This window comes from Prionailurus bengalensis, chromosome B2, assembly GCF_016509475.1.
Source record: "Prionailurus bengalensis isolate Pbe53 chromosome B2, Fcat_Pben_1.1_paternal_pri, whole genome shotgun sequence".
Taxonomy (NCBI): domain Eukaryota; kingdom Metazoa; phylum Chordata; class Mammalia; order Carnivora; family Felidae; genus Prionailurus; species Prionailurus bengalensis.
Genome location: NC_057349.1, coordinates 42,420,181 through 42,440,504, shown reverse-complemented (window position 1 = coordinate 42,440,504; position 20,324 = coordinate 42,420,181). Strand labels below are relative to the sequence as shown.

General features: G+C 36.9%; 1 protein-coding gene across 1 annotated transcript in view; it reads left to right on the top strand.

Moving 5' to 3' along the window:
* The window catches only part of SUPT3H (SPT3 homolog, SAGA and STAGA complex component), a 540,189-nt gene that overhangs the window by 369,205 nt on the left and 150,660 nt on the right, over positions 1–20,324 (top strand). The window contains exons 4-5 of the mRNA XM_043591577.1: positions 11,491–11,577; positions 14,503–14,593. Coding sequence (XP_043447512.1) covers positions 11,491–11,577; positions 14,503–14,593 — 178 coding nt within the window. The remainder of the gene's footprint in view (positions 1–11,490; positions 11,578–14,502; positions 14,594–20,324) is intronic.

Below are 20,324 nucleotides of genomic sequence, written 5' to 3'. Positions count from 1 at the left end.
TCTCTCTCTGCCCTTCCCCTGCTCACGCTCTCTCTCTGTGAAAAACAAATAAAAACATTAAAAAAAAAAAAGAAAGTGATTCTAGATATACACCCTCTATATACATAGAAATACATGTGTATGTGTATATATACACATATATGTATGTGTATAAATTGTGTATATATGTATTGTGTGTATATGTGTATATATCCAAACAAATTATGTACATCCTAAGTTTGTTTATGGTAAAATAAGTCATTAGTGCTAAGCGTAGCCCAATAATAGCCTTTAATCTTTGTGAATACTGGAAATGATCAACTTTTTTATGATGACCCTGAGATTTAAATTTTCATTTCTAAATAAATGTACCTAGCATTTATTCAGGGCTTATTGTATGCTGCATGACAACACCTCACATAAACCTCAATCCATAGGCATTTATTTTAATTTTATGAAAGAGAAAACAAGATGGTTTGGGAAACTTTTTTAAAGTAATGATTTTTTTAAAGCTTCTTGATTCAACTGTGAAATCAGTGTGTAGAGGGCTCCATGCGGAGATAATATGCTGTTAGACCATAAAATGGAGGTAATCATAAATGCTCAGAAACAAGATACACGGTACTGACCGAGGAAACCACACCTTCACGGAGTTTCATAGCAGACCCTTGCTCTCTTCCTGCAGCAATCGGGTTTTGAGGGAACCAGCATCAGAATCTGTAACTCTCAAGTCTAAAGCTGGCACTTTCTCTATTTATTTTCTTTCCTTTTTTTTTTTTAATGTCTATTTATTTTTGAGAGAGAGCGCGCACGCATGTGGGGGAAGGGCAGAGAGAGAGACACACACAGAATCTGAAGCAGGCTCCAGGCTCTGAGCTGTCAGCACAGAGTCTGACACAGGGCTCGAACTCGTGAACTGTGAGATCATGACTTGAGCCTAAATTGGATGCTTAACCAACTGAGCCGCCCAGGCACCTTTCTCCATTTATTTTCTCAACAAAAGGACCAAATTATAAAATTGTTTTTGCCAAAACAAGGGTGATAGTAATAGAGATAAAATTAGAAATCAGTTTTCCTCATTCTTCATGATTATTCTTTAGGATTACTTTATTCTTCCCATTTGGTAATTTTTCCAGTCATTAAATTGGTCTATGTGTGGTCTGTTGTAATTCAGTGCTTTTAATACCCTGATCTAAGCATGAAGATTTAGTACAAGGCTTATGTTTATTCCTAAAATTCTGGGGTAAAATGAAAGCAGGCTATCATGTGAAAAATTAGGCAGAGTTCTGAAGAAATGTAATGAACTCAGTCTTTTACCTGTTAGAGTTTTGCCCTCTGGAGAAATAACTAATGGCCACAACTCTTTGAGTGGATGCCTCTTTAGAAAAGTGGGAATTACAGAGGTAGGCACAGAGATGCCATGAAATAAGCAGAGGAAAAAAAAGAGTCATTATTATTTGTAGTCAAGAAAAGTATACATTTTGGGGGGCTCTTGGGTGACTCAGTCGGTTGAGTATCCAATTTTGGCTCAGGCCATGATCTCGCAGTTTGTGAGTTCGAGCCCTGCGTCAGGCTCTGTGCTGACAGCTCAGAGCCTGGAGCCTGCTTTGGATTCTGTGTCTCCCTCTCTTTCTGCCCCTCCTCTACTCATGCTCTGCCTCTCTCTCTCTCTCTCTCTCTCTCTCTCTCTCTCTCTCTCTCTCTCTCTCTTTTTCTCTCTCTCTCAAAAATAAACATTAAAAAAAGTTTATATAAAAAGAAAAGTATATATTTTGCAAGCCACCAAAATTTTTAGAAATGCAGATGAAATGTACACCCTTAGACCTTTAAAGTATATCATTTTCAGTTATTGACTAACTGAATGATAGCCATGTAGAATGTTGAGCAAATCAAGACCTACCGTCTTTCTACAATTTTAATGTATTTTAGCTTAAGTAGTTACATAGTATTTTAGGTTTAATAATTAAATAGTAAATAGTTAAATTTTAAATAATAGTAACTACAGTTAGCTAATAGAATAATATTTAAACTCTAATCCAGTTTAATATGGTAGATAGGGTGTAATACAGAATAGTATACTATGTAAGTTATAATCTAGTTTATTACTTTAATTTCAACTTAAAAAAATTTCCAACATATCCTTTTGCTTCCTTGCAAACCTAAATGTGTTTAGACTTGAAAGTTACTTATGAATAACTTCTACGCAAAATAGTTTAAAACTTTCAAATGGTTGTTGTTCTCCTCATTTCATATTTAAATAGGAGTAACCAAAGAATTAGTTCCTTGTCCAGTGTGCTGTTCTTATACAACAAAAGCAGTGATTGTTTATTGGACATTTTTAAAGCTTTGCAGGTTTATATTGATTGTGGCTTGGTAATTCTTTAAAATATGTATATAAATAAAAACAAATTCTTTGAGTCATGAGATACTGATAATTATAGCTTTATCATATTTTTTTAAAACTTGACTTAACTGTGTTTGACTTACTATTCTAAAAAGAAGAGTTAAAATGAAACTCTCAAAGAGTTAGGCACATCTTTTATCAATTTATATACTTGTTTATATTTCAGATGTCTAAGACAGTGGAAGACCAGTCACCAACAAAGAATAAGGAGATCATATGATAGGAAAATACGAAGTCATGTATCTTACATTTATAGTATCCTGAATGTTAACTGTATTTAGTTACAAATCCATTTCCTTTCAAACACTTGCTTAGTGCTCAGTCCTTAAGCTGTGTCTGCATGAAGCAACGGGCTTGGATGTTTTGATCCAAACCATTTTTATTTTGGCAACCATTTCATTGCCAGCAATGAAAATGTTTTGAAAGGCAAATAAATGTTTTTGTGGGTTAGACTTTCTATGCAACGTAAGGTTTGAGTTAATGATCATACCTTCCTGTATTCTGAATAAGAAATTAGCCTTAGAAAAATGAATGGCTTGATATTAAGCATTTATTATTTAGTACCAGGTTTGCGTACCTGGACATCTCTCATAGGTTTTTCGTGAGGGTTATAGAAGACAAGAAGCATAGGATAGTATATTCAATAAATGTTAACATTAAAAAAAGAATATCAGTTTCTGCTTAAACATGGGTGATACATGTGTTTATCTCCAGTTCTTCTGAAACCACATGAAAAGACAGCAAAATAATTAAAGGGGCATAAACCTACAAAGACAAAATGGGAGAATATTAAATAACAGATGAAATGTGTCAAAAAAAATTACGGAAATTTAAAGATGGATAGAAATGCCAAAAGTTTAGAAGAGCTGAGAAACGTGAAACCTTGGAACCTGGAAAAGATCAGGATTGAAGGTGCCTCTGAAGAAAAGAGTCTTGGGTGGATGAAAAACAGGAGGATTGGTAGAAAGTAAAGAAAACAATTTTGTCCCAGTCCCTATCCCATATAGGCAGTCAACTGTCCTTTTGCCATTTGGCAAAATAGTGTAGATTTACTCTCTAGAGGGGTTGAATAAAACAAACTTTGGTATTGGAGATCCTAGGCCCAAAGACTACCGGCATTCAATCAATAGACATTCTAGAAAGAACCCAGAAAACAGAAGGAAAGAAATTTTCAGAGTGATTTCATAGTGGCAAGTAAATTTGCCAGATATGAAGAACAGAAACATGAATTATAGTATCCCAGGGAATACCAAGAAAATCTATGAAGAAAGAACCTCACCAAGGCACAGCACCATGAAATTTCAGAATTTCAGGTTTGAAAAGAACAATACTAAGAGTTTTTCAGGGGTGGTGGAAAAAGTCACATAAAGGCTTAAGAAAAAGAGAAAAAAGCCTCACTTCTCAACAGCAATATTTTAAGCTAGAAGACAGTGGAGCGATGCCTTTACAATTCTAAAGGCAATGATTTTTAATCTGAAATTCCATACGCAGTCAGTTTACTAACTGAATATGAGGGTGGCTTAAATGAATTTTCAGAAATACTGGATCTTTAAAATTTTATTTCCCTTATACCTATTCTCAGGAAACAGTCAGAGGTATCTTTTAGCTATAGCCCCACCACTGGGGGAGGATGATAAGTGTTGTAGTTTGTTTGAGTCCATTCTACTGTTCTAGTTTTCATTCTGCCTGTTGGAAAAAAATAAAAATCACTATTCTTCAGAGGAACATAACCAAATCCAGAGTCCTTATAAGGTACAATTCACAATATCTCAGATAAAACTGAGATTCCTTAAAATATGAAGGGACAGGAAGACATGACCACATCCCAGAGAGTAGACAAAATGAAGACTGACTCCAAAATGACCAGAGGTTGATATTAGCAAATGGGGTTTTTAAAGCAGCTATTATATCTATGCTCAAGAACAAAAGAAATCTACCAAAATAATGAAGTAAGCTAAGAAAGAGCAAGAAATAGGATCAAGAAAATAGGAATCCAAAAGGAATAGTTAAAGAGTTGGAGGACACCAGGTGAGGTATCTCTGAGTGAAAACAAAACAATGAATTTGAAAGGAATCCTTAAATGGTTCAAATCTTTCAAGGAGTTTGTGATGAAACAGTGTTCGATTCACAACATAGTAAGCAAGGAAACAAACCAAGGAAATGATTAACGACAAGAAAAATATATTTTTTTTTAATTTTTTTTTAACGTTTATTTATTTTTGAGACAGAGAGAGACAGAGCATGAATGGGGGAGGGGCAGAGAGAGAGGGAGACACAGAATCAGAAGCAGGCTCCAGGCTCTCAGCCATCAGCCCAGAGCCCGATGCGGGGCTCGAACTCACAGACCGTGAGATCGTGACCTGAGCTGAAGTTGGACGCTTAACCGACTGAGCCACCCAGGCACCCCAAGAAAAGTATTTTTTAAAATTGTAAAAAGAAATTTGCTCACAGTAGCCAAGCTGTAACAGTGTTTACACAGCCATAAAAGTATAAACACTTGGTATTAATTTTTTTTTAATTATATTTTATAGATAAGATCAGGGCGGGGGAAGGAGATAGCTAAATACGAGGCATCTGAGAACACTCAGTCTTTATCTTCTGTAAGTAAGAGTTGATAGTATTTAAAGCTGAAAATAAAAACAAGCGTTGTAAGTTTGCTTCAGATATGGAGGTGAATAACAGGAGAACAAGCTAGACAAGTTGAAAGTAGTTGCCTTTTGAAGTAGAATTACAGACTGCAAAGAAGTTGATAAGGTATTCCTGCCTGTCATTATAAAACTTAGAGTATTATTTGAAATTTAATGTTACATACATTTTAACTTAAAATTTTTAAAAACTTCAGTTAAATTACATACTTACAACACAGCACAGTGCTTGGTACAAATTGGGTACTCAATAAATGGGAGCTATTGTTCCTAAGATTATTAACTCTCTTAATAGTCATTAAAAATGTAAATATATACATATACATACATATATATGTATATGTATACATTTAAATACACACACACACACACACACACACACACATACAGATCTAGGCAAGTTGTGTGATATATCTGATCTTACATATTTACATAGTAGTAGAGCTGGACCTGGAATCCAGATTTCCCAACTTCTAGTCCCTTCAGTCACAACATAGAGTTTCAGAGAGGATCTTTGAGGTTGTAAGTAGAGCTGTCCTTTCATCATTGGACCTAGAATCTGGCCTAGTAAATAGTGATACACCAATGGATAGAAAGACTGACAAATCTTAGGGGGACAACCTAGCTTTTTATAATACAGCTTTTCATAACATAGCTTTCAACAGCTCTTGCCTTTTACTATTTATTTTTTTACTAAGTATTCTCAAAAAGGTAAGATCCAGGGATTTAGTCAAAACCCAAAGGAAAGAGGTACAAGAGAAGTGTGGTTAAAATGGAATACTTTCAGGATGTTAATAATTGTGAAATTAATTTTGTGATACTTTTGAAACCTTTTGGAACTTTAGAGAAATATTTCTGCTGAATTTATATGGGTCCCAGACAAATGTTACTGACTTCATCTAGCCCAATTCATTTATATCATAGACGAGAAAACTGACAATTGTCAAGGGGAAATGGATTGCCAACATTTAACAAACATTTATAAACTGTCTGTTGGGGATTGGTGGACCTGGGCCTACAGATGTTATTCAAAATGTAGTTGGGAAGTGAGAGTGTTAAGTAACTGGTTGAGGAAAATAAAGAAGAAACTTGTTGACAAGTATAATTAAGGTATTATAAACTGAGCATGTAAGTTTCATGCCTAGGTTAGGTAATGAACACTACTGTATGAAGATAATCATAGAACTTTTTTCTTTGAGAAAATTATTTTGAAACCTATATTTTATTTTTTTATTGTTTTTAATGTTTGTTTATTTTTGAGAGAGAGAGAGACAGAGCCTGAGCAAGGGAGGGGCAGAGAGAGAGGGCAACACAGAATCCAAAGCAGGCTCCAGGCTCTGAGCTGTTGGCACAGAGCCCAACGCGGGGCTCAAACCCATGAACCTTAAGATCCCCACCTGAGCTGAAGTTGGACGCTTAACCAACTAAGCCACCCAGGCGCCCCTTAAAGGCATATATAAATATATAAATATATTTATATTTAAATAAATATATTTAAAAGAACAAAGTGTTGCATCCCGTAAACAATCTGTTTCTCAAAAAGAATACAAAAATTTCTGATAATTTGAGTATATAGTTCTATATTACGGTTCTCCAGAAAAACAGAACCAACAATGTATGTGTTTGTGTGTGTATTTGTGTGTGTGTGAGGATAGGTAAGTAGGTAGGTAGGTGGGTGGGTAGATAGGCAAATCGATAGGTAAAGGAAAGGCTTGGCCCCCATGATTATGTAGACTGAAAAGTCCCAAGTGCTGTGGTTGGCAAGTTGGAGACCCAGGAGAGGTGAGATGCATTTCCAGCCTGAATCCAAAGGCCTGAGAAACGGGATGTTTTAGTCTGAGTCAGAAGGCTCAAAAAGACCAGTGTCTCATTTCAAGGTAGGCAGGTGTTCCATTCCCTTTCTTTGGTCTTTATGTTCTTTTTTTTTTTTTTAAGTTTTTTCTTAAATTACAGTTAGTTAACATACAGTGTAATAATTAATCTCATGTGTACAAAATGGTGATTGAACAATTCCATATCACCCAGTGCTCATCACAGCAAGTACACTCCTAAATACCCATCACCTACTTCTCCCATCCCTCCAGCCACCTCCCCTCTGGTAACCATCAGTTGTTCTCTATAGTTAAGAGTCTGTCTCTTGGTTTGCCTCTCTCTCTTTTTTTTCCGTTTTGCTTATTTGTTTTGTTTCTTAAAGTTCTGCATGCAAGTGAAATCATATGGTATTTGTCTTTCTCTGACTTATTTTGCTTAGCATAATATTCTTTAGCACCATCCATGTCATTGCAGTTGGCAAGATTTCATTCTTTTTGATGGCTGAGTAATATTCCATTGTTTATGTATACCACATATTCTTTATCCACTCATCAGTTGATGGACACTTGCACTGTTTCCATAATTTGGCTATTGTAGATAATGCTGTTTTAAACATCAGGGTGCATGGATCTCTTTGAAATAGTATTTTTGGATTATTTGGGTCAATACTAGTGCAATTGCTGGGTCATAGAGCGGTTCTTTTTTTAACTTTCTGAGAAACCTCCATACGGGAGGAACCTCCGTTCCAAAATGGTTGCACCAGTTTGCATTCCCACCAATGGTGTTAAGAGGGTTCCCCTTTCCCCACATTCTGGCCAACACCTTTTGTTTCTTGTGTTGTTGACTTTAACCATTCTAACAGGTGTGAGGTGATCATGTTCTTTTTTTTTTTAAGTTTATTTATTTTGAGAAAGAGAGAGATAGAGAGAGTACGAGGGAGGGGCAGAGAGACAGGGAGAGAGAGAATCCCAAGCAGGCTCCATGCTGTCAGCTCAGAGCCTCACACGGGGCTCCAACTCATGTACCATGAGATCATGACCTGAGCCAAAATCATGTCTTGAGCGTGAAGCTTAACCAGCTGACCCACCCAGGGGCCCCAAGGTGATCACTTTCTGTTTAGTTCTTCAGCTGATTGATTGAGGTCCTCCCACATTAGGGAGGGCAGTCTACTTATTTTATCTATTCTCATGTTAATTTCATCCAGAAATACCCTTACAGCCACACCCAGAATAATCTTTGACTGAAGGTCTGATCACCTTGTGGCCCAAACAAGTTGACACATAAAATTAACAATTATAGATGCACAAAAGTGTGAAAATAGAATTGAAATTACTGGAATTTAAATGTAGAGTAATATTTAAAAAAAAAACCCACAAGAAATATGATGGGAATGAATGTATAGAGAAATCTGTGAGTCAGGCTGTAAAGACACATTAAAGTTAGATAATAGTGAAGTCTCATATCCTAGAATGAGAATTGTGGACATCATATTTGAGCAAGATCATTTTAGCACTTAAATCTAGATTGCATCACAATTTGGAGATGTTGCAATTTCCTGGATTAGGACAAGTACTGTGGCAGTAGAGAGCAGATTGGAGAACCTGAGCAGATTAAAACAAAACAAAATCGACAGAGGTTAGTGAAAATGTAGCAGAGGAAGAAAAATACAGTGAGTCTGAATGTTAGTGTCATTGACGGCAATGAGAAATTGAGAAGAGATTTGTTCGAGGGATCAAAGATGAGGCATTTAAGATGAAATGTAAAGTTTAACAAAGAAAGTGTCAAGCATGATGAGTGTTCATATGCAAAAGGAACTTTGGTCTTTTAAACAGTCCTTACAAGTATAAATATCACAATTAAATGTATACTACTTTCATTATAATAAAAAAGTGTGAAGTGTACCATTCAAGTGATTCAAATTACTGCCAGAAATATTTAACATGCAACAGTAAATAATGATGTACAACTTCGATATAGTTTCACAGATTAAGAAACTGAGATTTCTTAGAATGTAGAATCAATTTTTGTAACACTGAAGTTATTAGGATTATTTTTTTTATTTTGGTTTCCTGGCTCAGTGAAGGGCTTTCACATTAAATGTACCAATTCTGAGCTCAGCATTCTGTGAAACTGGCCTGGCCAGCTGCTATCCTGTTTTTTAAGCTTTATATTGTTTTTGTTTTTTGTTTTTAAAATGTTTGTTTATTTTTGAGAGAGAGAGACTGAGCACAAGCAGAGGAGGGGCAGAGAGGGAGGGAGACACAGAATCTGAAGCAGACTCCAGGCTCTGAACTGTCAGCACAGAACCTGACACAGGGCTAGAACCCATGAAGCGTGGGATCATGACCTGAGCTGAAGCAGGACTCTTAAAACAGACTAAGCCACCCAGGCGCCCCTTAAGCTTTACATTGTTAAAGAAGAGTTTCTTTACTCTTTCTGATAGGCATGAACAAAAATTTCTACAAGGAAGCCAATGGGTAATCCACACTTTAGTGTGATCGCCGTAATTAGCTAATGCGATAGCTCAGAGGTCAGAGTTTGGGAGAGGTAATTTTGGAGCATGGGGCACATCAGGACAGACAGGCTTAGTGAAGTAACACAACAGTAACTTCTGGTCTCAAGGAATCACTTCATGAAAGTCCATAGCATTCTAGAGAATCCTAGCAGTGCCAGGGCTAGTAAGGTACAAGTTTAGGTGAAGGAAATTGGTGCATCGGATAGACAAAAAATAGAGTTCAGGTTTCCTGCTAATTATGACAACGTACCATGACGTATATTCCTGGAGGTCCCTACAGTAGTTGTGTCCTGGCTTTCAAAGGTGTTTTAAAATGTCTTAACTCAATTACGTCTTTATTTTCCACTGTCTCTTTTTTCCTGGTTAATAAACTGACATTTTGGAGAGGATAATAAATACGGATTATTTATTTATATGTAATGCGGGTAAACAATTAATTGGGGAAACTCTTTAGGGAGTTTAGGGATATATACTTACCCTGATCCTTTCTTAACATCAGTGAAATTCCTTCTGTTCTGTATAGTACTTTGCAGCTGTCAAACCATCCCCATCCTTCATTTAAGAAAATACAAAGTTACTTGTCAGTGCTGCCTCCTGGTTCAGTGTATGTTCTCTGTGTCCAGACATTTAAATGGATACTGAGCCCATATTCTTCTCCACATTGATTGTGTGTATTTTATACTATGGTAGAAATGTTTTTATTTGGGGGGAAAAAAAAAAAACGTGTACGCGTATCTCCCTGACACTCTTGCAGTTTTTAGAAAAATATGTTCAGATTTTTCCTGCTGAAAACTTGTAGTTTCTTTCTGGGTAGATACATCATCCTTTTAAAACCTTTCCCCTAAGATTTCTTTTTAAATGGTTCACAGTTAAATTTAAATTTCTATATTTAGGTAGAATTATGTTTATATACCAACCACCAGTATCCAGGAAATTCAGTGGTGAGGCTGACACATAGGGAGTTTATAGTCTATTTTGTAGTCTGTGTATTTAGACAAGGTTTGAAGCTTACTTAGCAAAATCGCTTGAACATTCAAGCAGAATTTCTTTAGTACAAATGCACTATTTGATTCCTTATAATTGTTAAGATAACAGTGTGTCACTTTTGAAAGATTAGTTCTCAGGGATATGTTAGATGTATTCTTTTCAAAGAAGAATGCATTTAGGAACAGCTTTTATATGTAAATATTTTTATAATATTGGATAGAGATGCTGTGGTGCAGTCACTACGGTTTGATCAAATTTGGAAGAAGTTACAGGCACATATTTGTAGTGTTTTCTCCAGTATCTTTATTTTTTTCATCTGGACATATTTTATGTTCCTTCCAACTAATCAAAATACGAAACCGATTTTGCCTGTGCCAGAAAATAGAACTATCATTTTTCACATTCTTTTATTTTCCAGGTCATTTTCAAGTAAGATTGTGTTTCTAGGACTTCTGAATTCCAGAAAACTCTCAACTTTGTAGATATAAGGGCCCAGATGAACATTGCAGGGGGAATCTAACTTTTCATGCAGTATGTTTTGTGTTGTGCATTCCAGATACAGTTAACTTTTTGTGTGCATGTGATTAGTGTGGAAAGAAATTAATGCAGTCCAGTATTATGATTTATAGACTGAATCCTTTGCCCACTGAAGACTTGCCAAAACTAAAACTATTTTTTTTCCTTTGGATATTAGAAACAGCTACTGTTTTTGTTGATCTTTTAAAGTTCTGAATGGGCCTATTTCAAATCATACCAGCATGGGAGCTCAGATTAATAATATACTTATTCAACTAGTGATACTGAGTGAAACCATTGCTCACATGGATATGAGGATAAAATTTCATAAAATTATTTTCAGGTGCATTAATGCATTTCTGGAAGCTGCACATGATTTTTCTTTTGCATGAAAGAAATCAAGGATTTCTGTTTATTGTATCAGTTACAGGTGGGCTTATAAGTTAATTTAATTGTGTTTTTTTTACTTCAAAACATAAGACATTTTGCTTTTAAAAGCAGTAATGTGATTGCCGGATTATTCCCAAAGGTTTTTAACTCTTAGTATATTTATCTCCCTTGAGACGTCATGACCGTAGTATATTTAATTTAGATTATCGAGAAAAAAAATCCTCAATTTTCTTTGTTGTTAGTTACAGCAAGCTGCTGAAGTTTCTCAGCTTCGGGGAGCCAGGGTAATCTCTGCCGAAGACCTTCTGTTTTTGATGCGCAAAGATAAGGTAATATAAAATAATTTCATTGTATTAACAGGCCATGTTTGGTGCTTAATTCACACATATTGGGAACCGTGTCCTTGTTATATAGCTTTCACATTGGAGTACAACTATTAAACTGATGTTTTGGTCTTCGTAGTTTACACAACAAAATGGTTTACTACAAGAAACTTGGTATTTGTTTTCGTGGGTCAGGCACTTATGCAAAACTATGCTAGCAACGAATTTTCACTTATGCTTACATATATATTTAGACATTTTCGTTACTACATACTATTCACTGCGTATCCTTTGTGTGCTTTGCTCTAATAAGTGGGGTAGAACTAAGTGGCATCTTTTTTCTTTCTAATTTTACACAGGATTACAGGCTTTCCCAGAGTTTGTTTCAAGGTTTATTCGGGGAAAACTAAATCAAGATGAGTATTTCAGTAGCATAAACATAATAGTGGCTAGACTTTTCTTTTATGGTTAAAGATCTACCTTTCTTACTCTTTGGACCCTGGTATTAAATAAAATATTTAGGCTGGTATTTACCAGTCTATAACTATCTTCCATGAGCAGCTAGTTGAAAATATTTTGTAAAATTTTACATGTTTTTAATAAAAGTGTCATCTGAAAGTTACATGTACAAAAGCTAGCTGAATAGCCACCATGTGTCATGGCAGCTGCTATCCCGAATGAGCCAGCCGCGTTTAGTTTCTGATGGTCCATCTGATTGCTCCATTGTTTTTCCGCCGGCCTCTTCGGTACACATACCCATTCCTCTTCCACCATTTTTGATATCCTTGTGGCTCTGTTTCTTATCAGAAGACATCCCGTCCGACCTTTTGGATAACCTTGTTACCATCCTTTCCAATATCCAACTACTTTATACCTGTGAAACCTTTTAACTCTGCTTGACTGAAGGTTGACTGAACTTAGATCATGTATTTTCTCTTCCTCATACAGTGAGATCCAGAGATCTAGAAACCGCACCTTGGCCAGTCTACTATTAAATCTTATAAACTCTTACTTCATTAACTCTTTGATGGTATGAGGAATATAAAGGAAGAGAAAAGAAATGTCTCCACTATCAAGAAGCTGTAATCCGGTGTAGGAAACATGTGTGATTTGGTTGAAGGAGCAGAATTTTGAAGTTGTATGCTTCGATGAGAGGCTGTGGGATATGCTGAAGGGGAATTCTCTGCGTGGGGTGGGACTCGCGCAGTTGCATGCAGAATGGATCAAACGCAAAGGAACTGGCCAAGATGCTGGTTCAATAATCAAGGCAAAATGTGATGAGCATGATGGCTCCGGAAGTGGGTAGGAAGGAAGAATTCAGAGAGATGGGAAAGAGCACAAATGTGCCGGATTTGGCGGCTTCATTATCCTCAGAGGACCAAGGAGGAATAGACACTGTTGGCAGAAATGGGGGTGTGGAGCCAAGGTCCCTCGGGAAGGCAGCGGGGGAACAGTGCAGTTAGCATTAATACGTGACAGACTATGTCCAACCACCTTTCCCTTTTTCATGGCAGAGGTTAAAGAGGATCGCACAAAAAAAAACACAGTCCCCCTTGACGCTCTTTCCTGCCTTTTGGGAAAGTCAAAATTTAAAATCATACTGAAACCACAGGAACATACACTAATTGACAACGCTCCTCGACTTCCAGAAGGACTCTTAACCAGAAAGCTTTCATCAACTGCAAACATAGCTGTAATATGATAGCTGCCAGAGTTCTCATCTTCCTCTGCAAAATAATAGTTGTATTTATATGCTGACGTGTTCCAGACTGAATTAAAGTAGTTTACATAGGTGTACTGTAAGACGAAGTTAAATCTAAAGTATTGAGTACAATCGGAGAAGCAAAGAGAAAGGAAGGGTAGCAGAAGACCCATATATAGGTGCATGGTTTTTCTCTTGGTAATTCTGGTTTATTTTCAAGCTTTATTTATTGACTGCTTACTGTATTGTACCTGGCACCTTCACTCATACTGCCATTTATTCCTCCCAGTGGTCCTGTAAGGTAGGTACTTTACTTAAAATCATAAACAAAGGAACAGGTTCAAAGGTTACGTTCTACTTCTGGCCCTGCTAAGCTCTAGTTGTAAGACTGTTTTTAAGTTCAGGTTCCCTGTATGTAAAAAGGAGATGATTATGTTTGTCTGTGTTTCAGGGTTGTTGCAAATATCAAATAAAATGCGTGTAAAAAGAGCTTGTGTAAAATGTACTGTGGTTCAGCCATAATTAGGAATCTTAAACCTGAAGTTCAGGAGCCCTTAGAATATTAAATTCTAAGGGTAAGCACACAGCAGATTACAAAGTATTATCAGTTACTTTTAAAGGTAAGCAGTATTACGGTCTTTTAATAAACCTAAAGAAAACCATCAAGACGCAACTATCATTCGTCAGCTTCGAGTCTCGTTAAAATATTTCTCAGATTATAGAAAGTCGTCCAGACTTTGGCATTTTAAAGCAACTGTTAAAGCAACTGTTTAAAGCAACTGTTACAAAATCCTTGTCTAGATGTTTATAAATCACTTCAAAAAATAAAATTTGGTCTTCAATGTGTACAAAATTTCGTCAAGTCAGAATAGTTAGCTTAATATGGAGCATGTGATATTTATCACAGTCTTCAGGAAGAATTTGAAACTTTTTATAAGACCAAAAAAAAAAAAAAAAAAACCAAAACCAAAAACCCCAATGATTGCAATTCTAGAGCATTTAGATACTTGCAAATAAAGAGTACTTTTAAAAACACTTGTGTTTGAGCTGTTTTAGCTTTTTTATTTAATACGATGACACCTTTTATTTCACAGTAGTATGCTGAGGACTGCTGTGTTTTCCCCAATGATCCTGGACACAAGTTTATTAGATTTAGTTATTGTAGTGGTCTGTTACCTGTAAAGTGAATGTATGTGTAAGGTTTCTTACTCATTTCGTATTTTTAATAGAAAAAACTGAGAAGACTGCTAAAGTACATGTTTTTCCGAGACTACAAATCCAAGATTGTCAAGGGCATCGATGAGGATGATCTTCTGGAAGGTAACCTAAACAAAAACACTAAACGGAGAGCGACATGGCTCATGTGCCCGTGTGACACATCGATGCAGTGACAGCGTGGACATACCCGTCCCAGTAGGACGGATGTGCTTCCGTGACGTAACGTAGCTGAGAAACTATCCAAATATCTATTCAGTCGGCAGCTAAATCGTATGATTTTCTCTTTCCGTTGCTTCATAGTAATCTGGTAGGTCAGTCCTTTTAATCATGTGGCCTGTTTTATATCACAATGCCATGAAACTGAGAAAATCATGTTGATACAGAACCTAATCGATCGGAGCAAGAATAACTTTTCTGTCGCAGATGTATGGAGACAAAACTGTTATTGTATATGTCTGAAATTGACACATGGGTTTTTCTCAGTTTATTATAGAAAGTATCTGATATGTGGTATGATGTAAAGTCACCTCATTTTGGGGTGCTATTTCAGTACTCTTTGAAATCTTACCAACAGCCTAACGCAGAATAGACAGTTGCCCTTATCTGAATTTCCAACTCAGTTCGCCATTACAGAATATTTAGAAAAAAAAATACTAATGTTTCAGAATCAAACAGTGCTAAGCTGAAAACAGAAATGTGCTGAACAATACTTACTGAGTCAAAGTAAATATATGTGTTTTAGAAACAACTCACATGTTTTGCATTGGATATAGTCACTGCGTAGTGAGTATCCATGGCTAATAATTACATTGATAAATCAACAAATTCTCCTGGATTAAGAAATCCAGCAAACTACTCAAAACCAACTGAAGAGTTAACAAATTTTGGAAGTGAATTGTGATATACCTTCAACAAATTAGCAGGTGTACTAACCGTGCAGAAAGAAAGAGAGAGAGAAAGAGGAAGGGAGGAAGAAAGAAAGAAAAGAAGGAAAGAAAAATTCGTATCAAATGTTTCATCAGTGGTGCCTATTTAATATTACTGTAATTCTCATAGAATTTAATTTCTGAAGACTAGTCATCCAGGTGAATTTAAACGTTTCTTTTTTTAGAGAGCATAAAAAATACAGACTTACACCCAAACAGACCTGAATTCTAATCAGTCCCTCTTCTCTGCTTTCTCTCTCTGTGAACTTGAGGATCCATTTTCTCATAAGTCAAAAATTATACCACTTACCATGGTAGAACTCATATGCATGTTTAAAACCTAATGTATGAAAATCACCTGATACATTCTTGCCATCGAATCAATGATAGATATTAACAACAACCTTAGAACGCCAAGAAGCTCAGGGTGGTAAGACTAGTATTCAGTTGTATTAACAGCATCATATCAGTTTGATGTCCTCTCCTCATGTATTTCAAATCTCGCCTCTTTACTTTCATCTAAATTTTCTTTTTTTGTGTGTGTCATATAAAGTCTTAAAATAATTGCTGTAACATATAAGATGAAATGCTCAGGTAAAATATATCAAATACTGAGGTGGGACTTTGAGAATGGCCATATGAGCAGTGTGGCAGACCCGTTCCCCAGTGAAACACATTTAACTGGTGAAAACTTTAAAAAGTAATGGCTTCTGAGACACCTGCATGGCTCAGTGGGTTAAGCAACTGACTCTTGATTTCAGCTCAGGTCATGATCCCAGGGTCATGGGTTCAAGCCCCATATGGAGCCTGCTTAAGATTTTCTCTCTCTCTCCCATCCTCTGCCCTACTCCCCCATTCACACTCTCTTTCTGTATATATACAAAACTAAATTTTAGAAAAAGTAATGGCTTAAAGTCTCCAGAAATTGTCCTAAGGGTATACAGCAAATGGAGAAGCACATATTTAAAAAAAAAAAAAAAGTCTCATTAGGAACAGGAAGAGTCTGGGGTGCCTGGGTGGCTCAGTCGGTTAAGCATCCAACTTCGGCTCAAGTCATGATCTCACTGCTCATGGGTTCGAGCCCCACGTCGGGCTCTGTGCTGACAGCTCGGAGCCTGGAGCCTGCTTCGGATTCGGTGTCTCCCTCTCTCTCTGTCCCTCCCCTGCTCGCACTCTGTCTCTCTCTCAAAAACAAATAAACATTTTAAAAAATCAAAAAAAAAAAAAAAAAGAAACAATACCAAAAACAGTGAGAGTCTGTTTGATTTGAGCCAGGACCTGCCCCTATAACTCCTCTTCTCTTTTCCTGCCACCTTAGTTCAGTAGAAGCTTCACTCTGGGCAAATGTTCCCAAGAACCCTGGACACTTGATTCTCCAGCCACAAGTCTAAGGCAACAGTGTCCCCCCAGGAGGTTGGCAACTCACATCTCCTCTGGCTCCGTGTCGCAGAAGCTCTGTTCCATGCAGGAATAGCTGAAAGGACTGCACCTTCCACTCCTTCTCTACCCATAGGGAAGCTCTACCCCAGACATGGCAGGCGGAGAATACCGGCTCCTGAATGCCCTACCCTAGCTCGCTCAGGCGAAGTAGAGCTCCACGCGAGAAGGGACAAGCTTAGAAGAGAGTGGGCTACTACCATCCCCACCCAGATCTCCACTCACAGAGTTAGGAGTCTTTCTAAGAGAAGCCGATTGCCATTCCCACCCCCAGCTCCAGTACAGCGATACAGAGATTCAGCCGAGAGGGGGAAGCAGGCTTTGTTCACAAAGAGCTCTTCACCTTTCCCTACGGGGACTGATTTTTTTTAGAACAGAGCCTGTGAAGTTCATACCTAATGGTGGTATAGGAGACAATGGAAATCCTGATGGTGAGCAGTTAAGAGGAGGCTGGAAGCTCTGTGATACTGGTAATAACAAAACAGTGCATCAGCTAAAGGTTTAACAGGAAACGAAGGGAATATACAGCCAAGAAGAGTCTTCCGCGGTCAGGGCAAAATGTAGAGGCTAGCAATATCTTGACTCTGCAAAGGGGCCCGACATGATTCAAGTCCATCTGTGGAACGTTTTCTGCCCAAGAGTATTTAATTAAAAACAGTAAAGCAATCAGCCAGAAGTTAGTGGAAGCTAATGGCTGTGTGTGATACCCTTAGAGTCAGGTAACTTAATGAAGAGAGCTGGCAAAGTGACGGCCAAAGAGAACCCGACTAAAACCACAGTCATCCCTGGTGGTCGAGGAGACGGATTGCATGCTCAAGGCTGTGCCCTCTGAGGAGCACTTCTGAGGCCACATGCTGTGAGGGAAAAAGATTTTATTTGAACCAGTCTAGCCAGGTCACTAAACAAACAAGCAAACATTGACAACAAGCCCCAGGAAGAGGAGGGAATAATTATCCAGAAGTTACTACAATATAAAATGTCCATTTTGAACAACAGTCACAACAAAATACTTGGCATGCAAAAAACCAGGTATGTAATCCACAAAAAAGGGGAACAAAAAGCAGGCAACACAGACTGCTTTTGAGAGCACCTGGATATTGGACTGGTCACACAAAACCTTCAAAGTAGCTATCGTAAACGTGCTCAAAGAACTAAAGGAAACCATTTTTAAGGAACAAAAGGAAGATATGATTACAGTGTCTCACAAACTAGAAAATATCAATCAAGAGCCAGAAATTAAGGAGAGCACTTGTTGTGATGTGCACTGGGTGTTGAATCACTATACTGCACAGCTGAAACTAATATTATACTGAATGTTAACTAACTGGAATTTAAATAAAAACTTTTTTAAAAAAAGATTAATATAAAGAGACAAGTTATAGAAAAGAAATGCAAATTCTGAAGTTGAAAAGCACAATGACTAAAATGAAAAATTCAGTAGAGACTCAGTAGTAGCTTTGAACTGAGAAGAAAGAATCCGCGAACTTGAAGACAGATTGTTAAAGATTATGCAGTCTGAAAAACAGAGAAAAGAATGAAGAAAAATTTATAGAGCTTTCTGAAATCTGAGGCATCATGAAATGAGCCAATATATGCATAATGGGACCAGAAGGATAGGAAAGATAAAAAAAAAAAAAGAGCAGAAAAAAATCTTCAAAGAGATAATGATTGGAACTTCTCAACTTTAATGAAAATTATTAATCTATACATCCTAGCAGCTCAACAAGCTCCAATTAGGATAATCACATAGCAATCCACATTCAGACATATTCTTCTAGAAATGTTGGAAGACAAAGACAGAAAAATCACAAAAGCCACAAGAGAAAAACACTTCATCACATACAGTGGAACTCCAGCAATATTAACAGCTGACTTCTCATTAACAATATAGGTTAAAAACAAAACAAAACAAAAAAAAACCCCAGAACAGTATAGGTCAGATAGCAATGGAATGACATATTCAAAGTGCTGAAAGAAAAAACTGTTAACCAAGAAACATATCAAAAGTGAAGGCAAATTTATATATATTCCTAGATAAACAAAAACTGGGTCAATTTCTTGGTAGCAAATCCATATAAAAAATGCTAAAGTACTTCAGGCTCAAGCAAGTGGCACCAGACAATAATTTGAATACACGTGTGTGCATGCGTGCGCACACACACACATACACACACACACACACACACACACACACACACAAGTACCTATAAAGCTAATTGTGTAGGTAAATATAAGAAACCATATAATTGCATATATTTTTCCTTCTTCTCGTAACAGATTTAAAAAACAACGTATAAAACAATGTATATAATGTAATGTCAAGTCCATAACACATAGATAGGTAATATATTCGACGGTAACAACATAAGTGAGGTGGGGGGTACCAGGGTTGTATTGGAGTAAGGAGTGACACAAGATGGCTGCTCAAATTGTAGAAAGAAATGAAAAGAAGCAGAAATGGTAAATACAATGGCTTATATAACCAAATCTATAAATATCTACTTTCTGTCCTATAAAAACACAAAGTACTGAAACTGAGTCAAATAGAAAATCTGAGTAGAGCTATGACAAGTAAATTCTTTGAATTAGTAATTTTAAGTTTCCCAAGGAAAAACCCAGAGCTAAATGACTTCATGATGAATTTTACCAAATGTTTAAAGAGCAATTAACACCAATCCTTTCCCAGTGCATTCTTCAGGGCCATTATTACTCGGATATGAAAACCAGACAAAGATATCACAAGAAAAGAAAACTAAAAACTAATACATTGTTTTTCTGTATTCCTTATGCTATACTTTCCATTTCTATGACTTACTTTGTTGTTTTTTAAAAATTTTTTTTTACATTTATTTATTTTTTGAGAGACATAGAGAGACAGAGCACAAGTTGGGGAGGGACAGAGAGAGAAGGAGACACAGAACAGAAGCAGGCTCCAGGCTCTGAGCTGTCAGCACAGAGCCTGACGCGGGGCTCGAACTCACAAACCGTGAGATCATGACCTGAGCCGAAGTTGGACGCTTAACCGACTAGCCACCCAGGCGCCCCATATGACTTATTTATTTTGTAACTGGAAACTTAAACTTCTTAGTCCCCTTTATCAATTTACCCATTTCTTCACTCCACCTCCCCTTTGGCAAGCACCTGTCTATTCTTTGTATTTAAGCGTCTGGCTTTTTTGTCTGGCTTTTTTTGTTTGTTTCTTAAATTCTACATATGAGTGAAATCATACGATACTTGTCTTTCTCTTTCTAAAGCACTTCACTTAGCATTATACCCTGCATACATTTTGTTGTAAATCTCGTTTTTTCTGTGTATGGCTGATTGGTATTCCATCGTGTGTACACACACACACACACACACACACACACATACACACACCCCAGATGTTTGTTATCCATTCACCAATTGATGCACACTTAGGTTGATTCTGTAGTTTGGCTATTGTAAATAATGCTGCAATAAACATATCG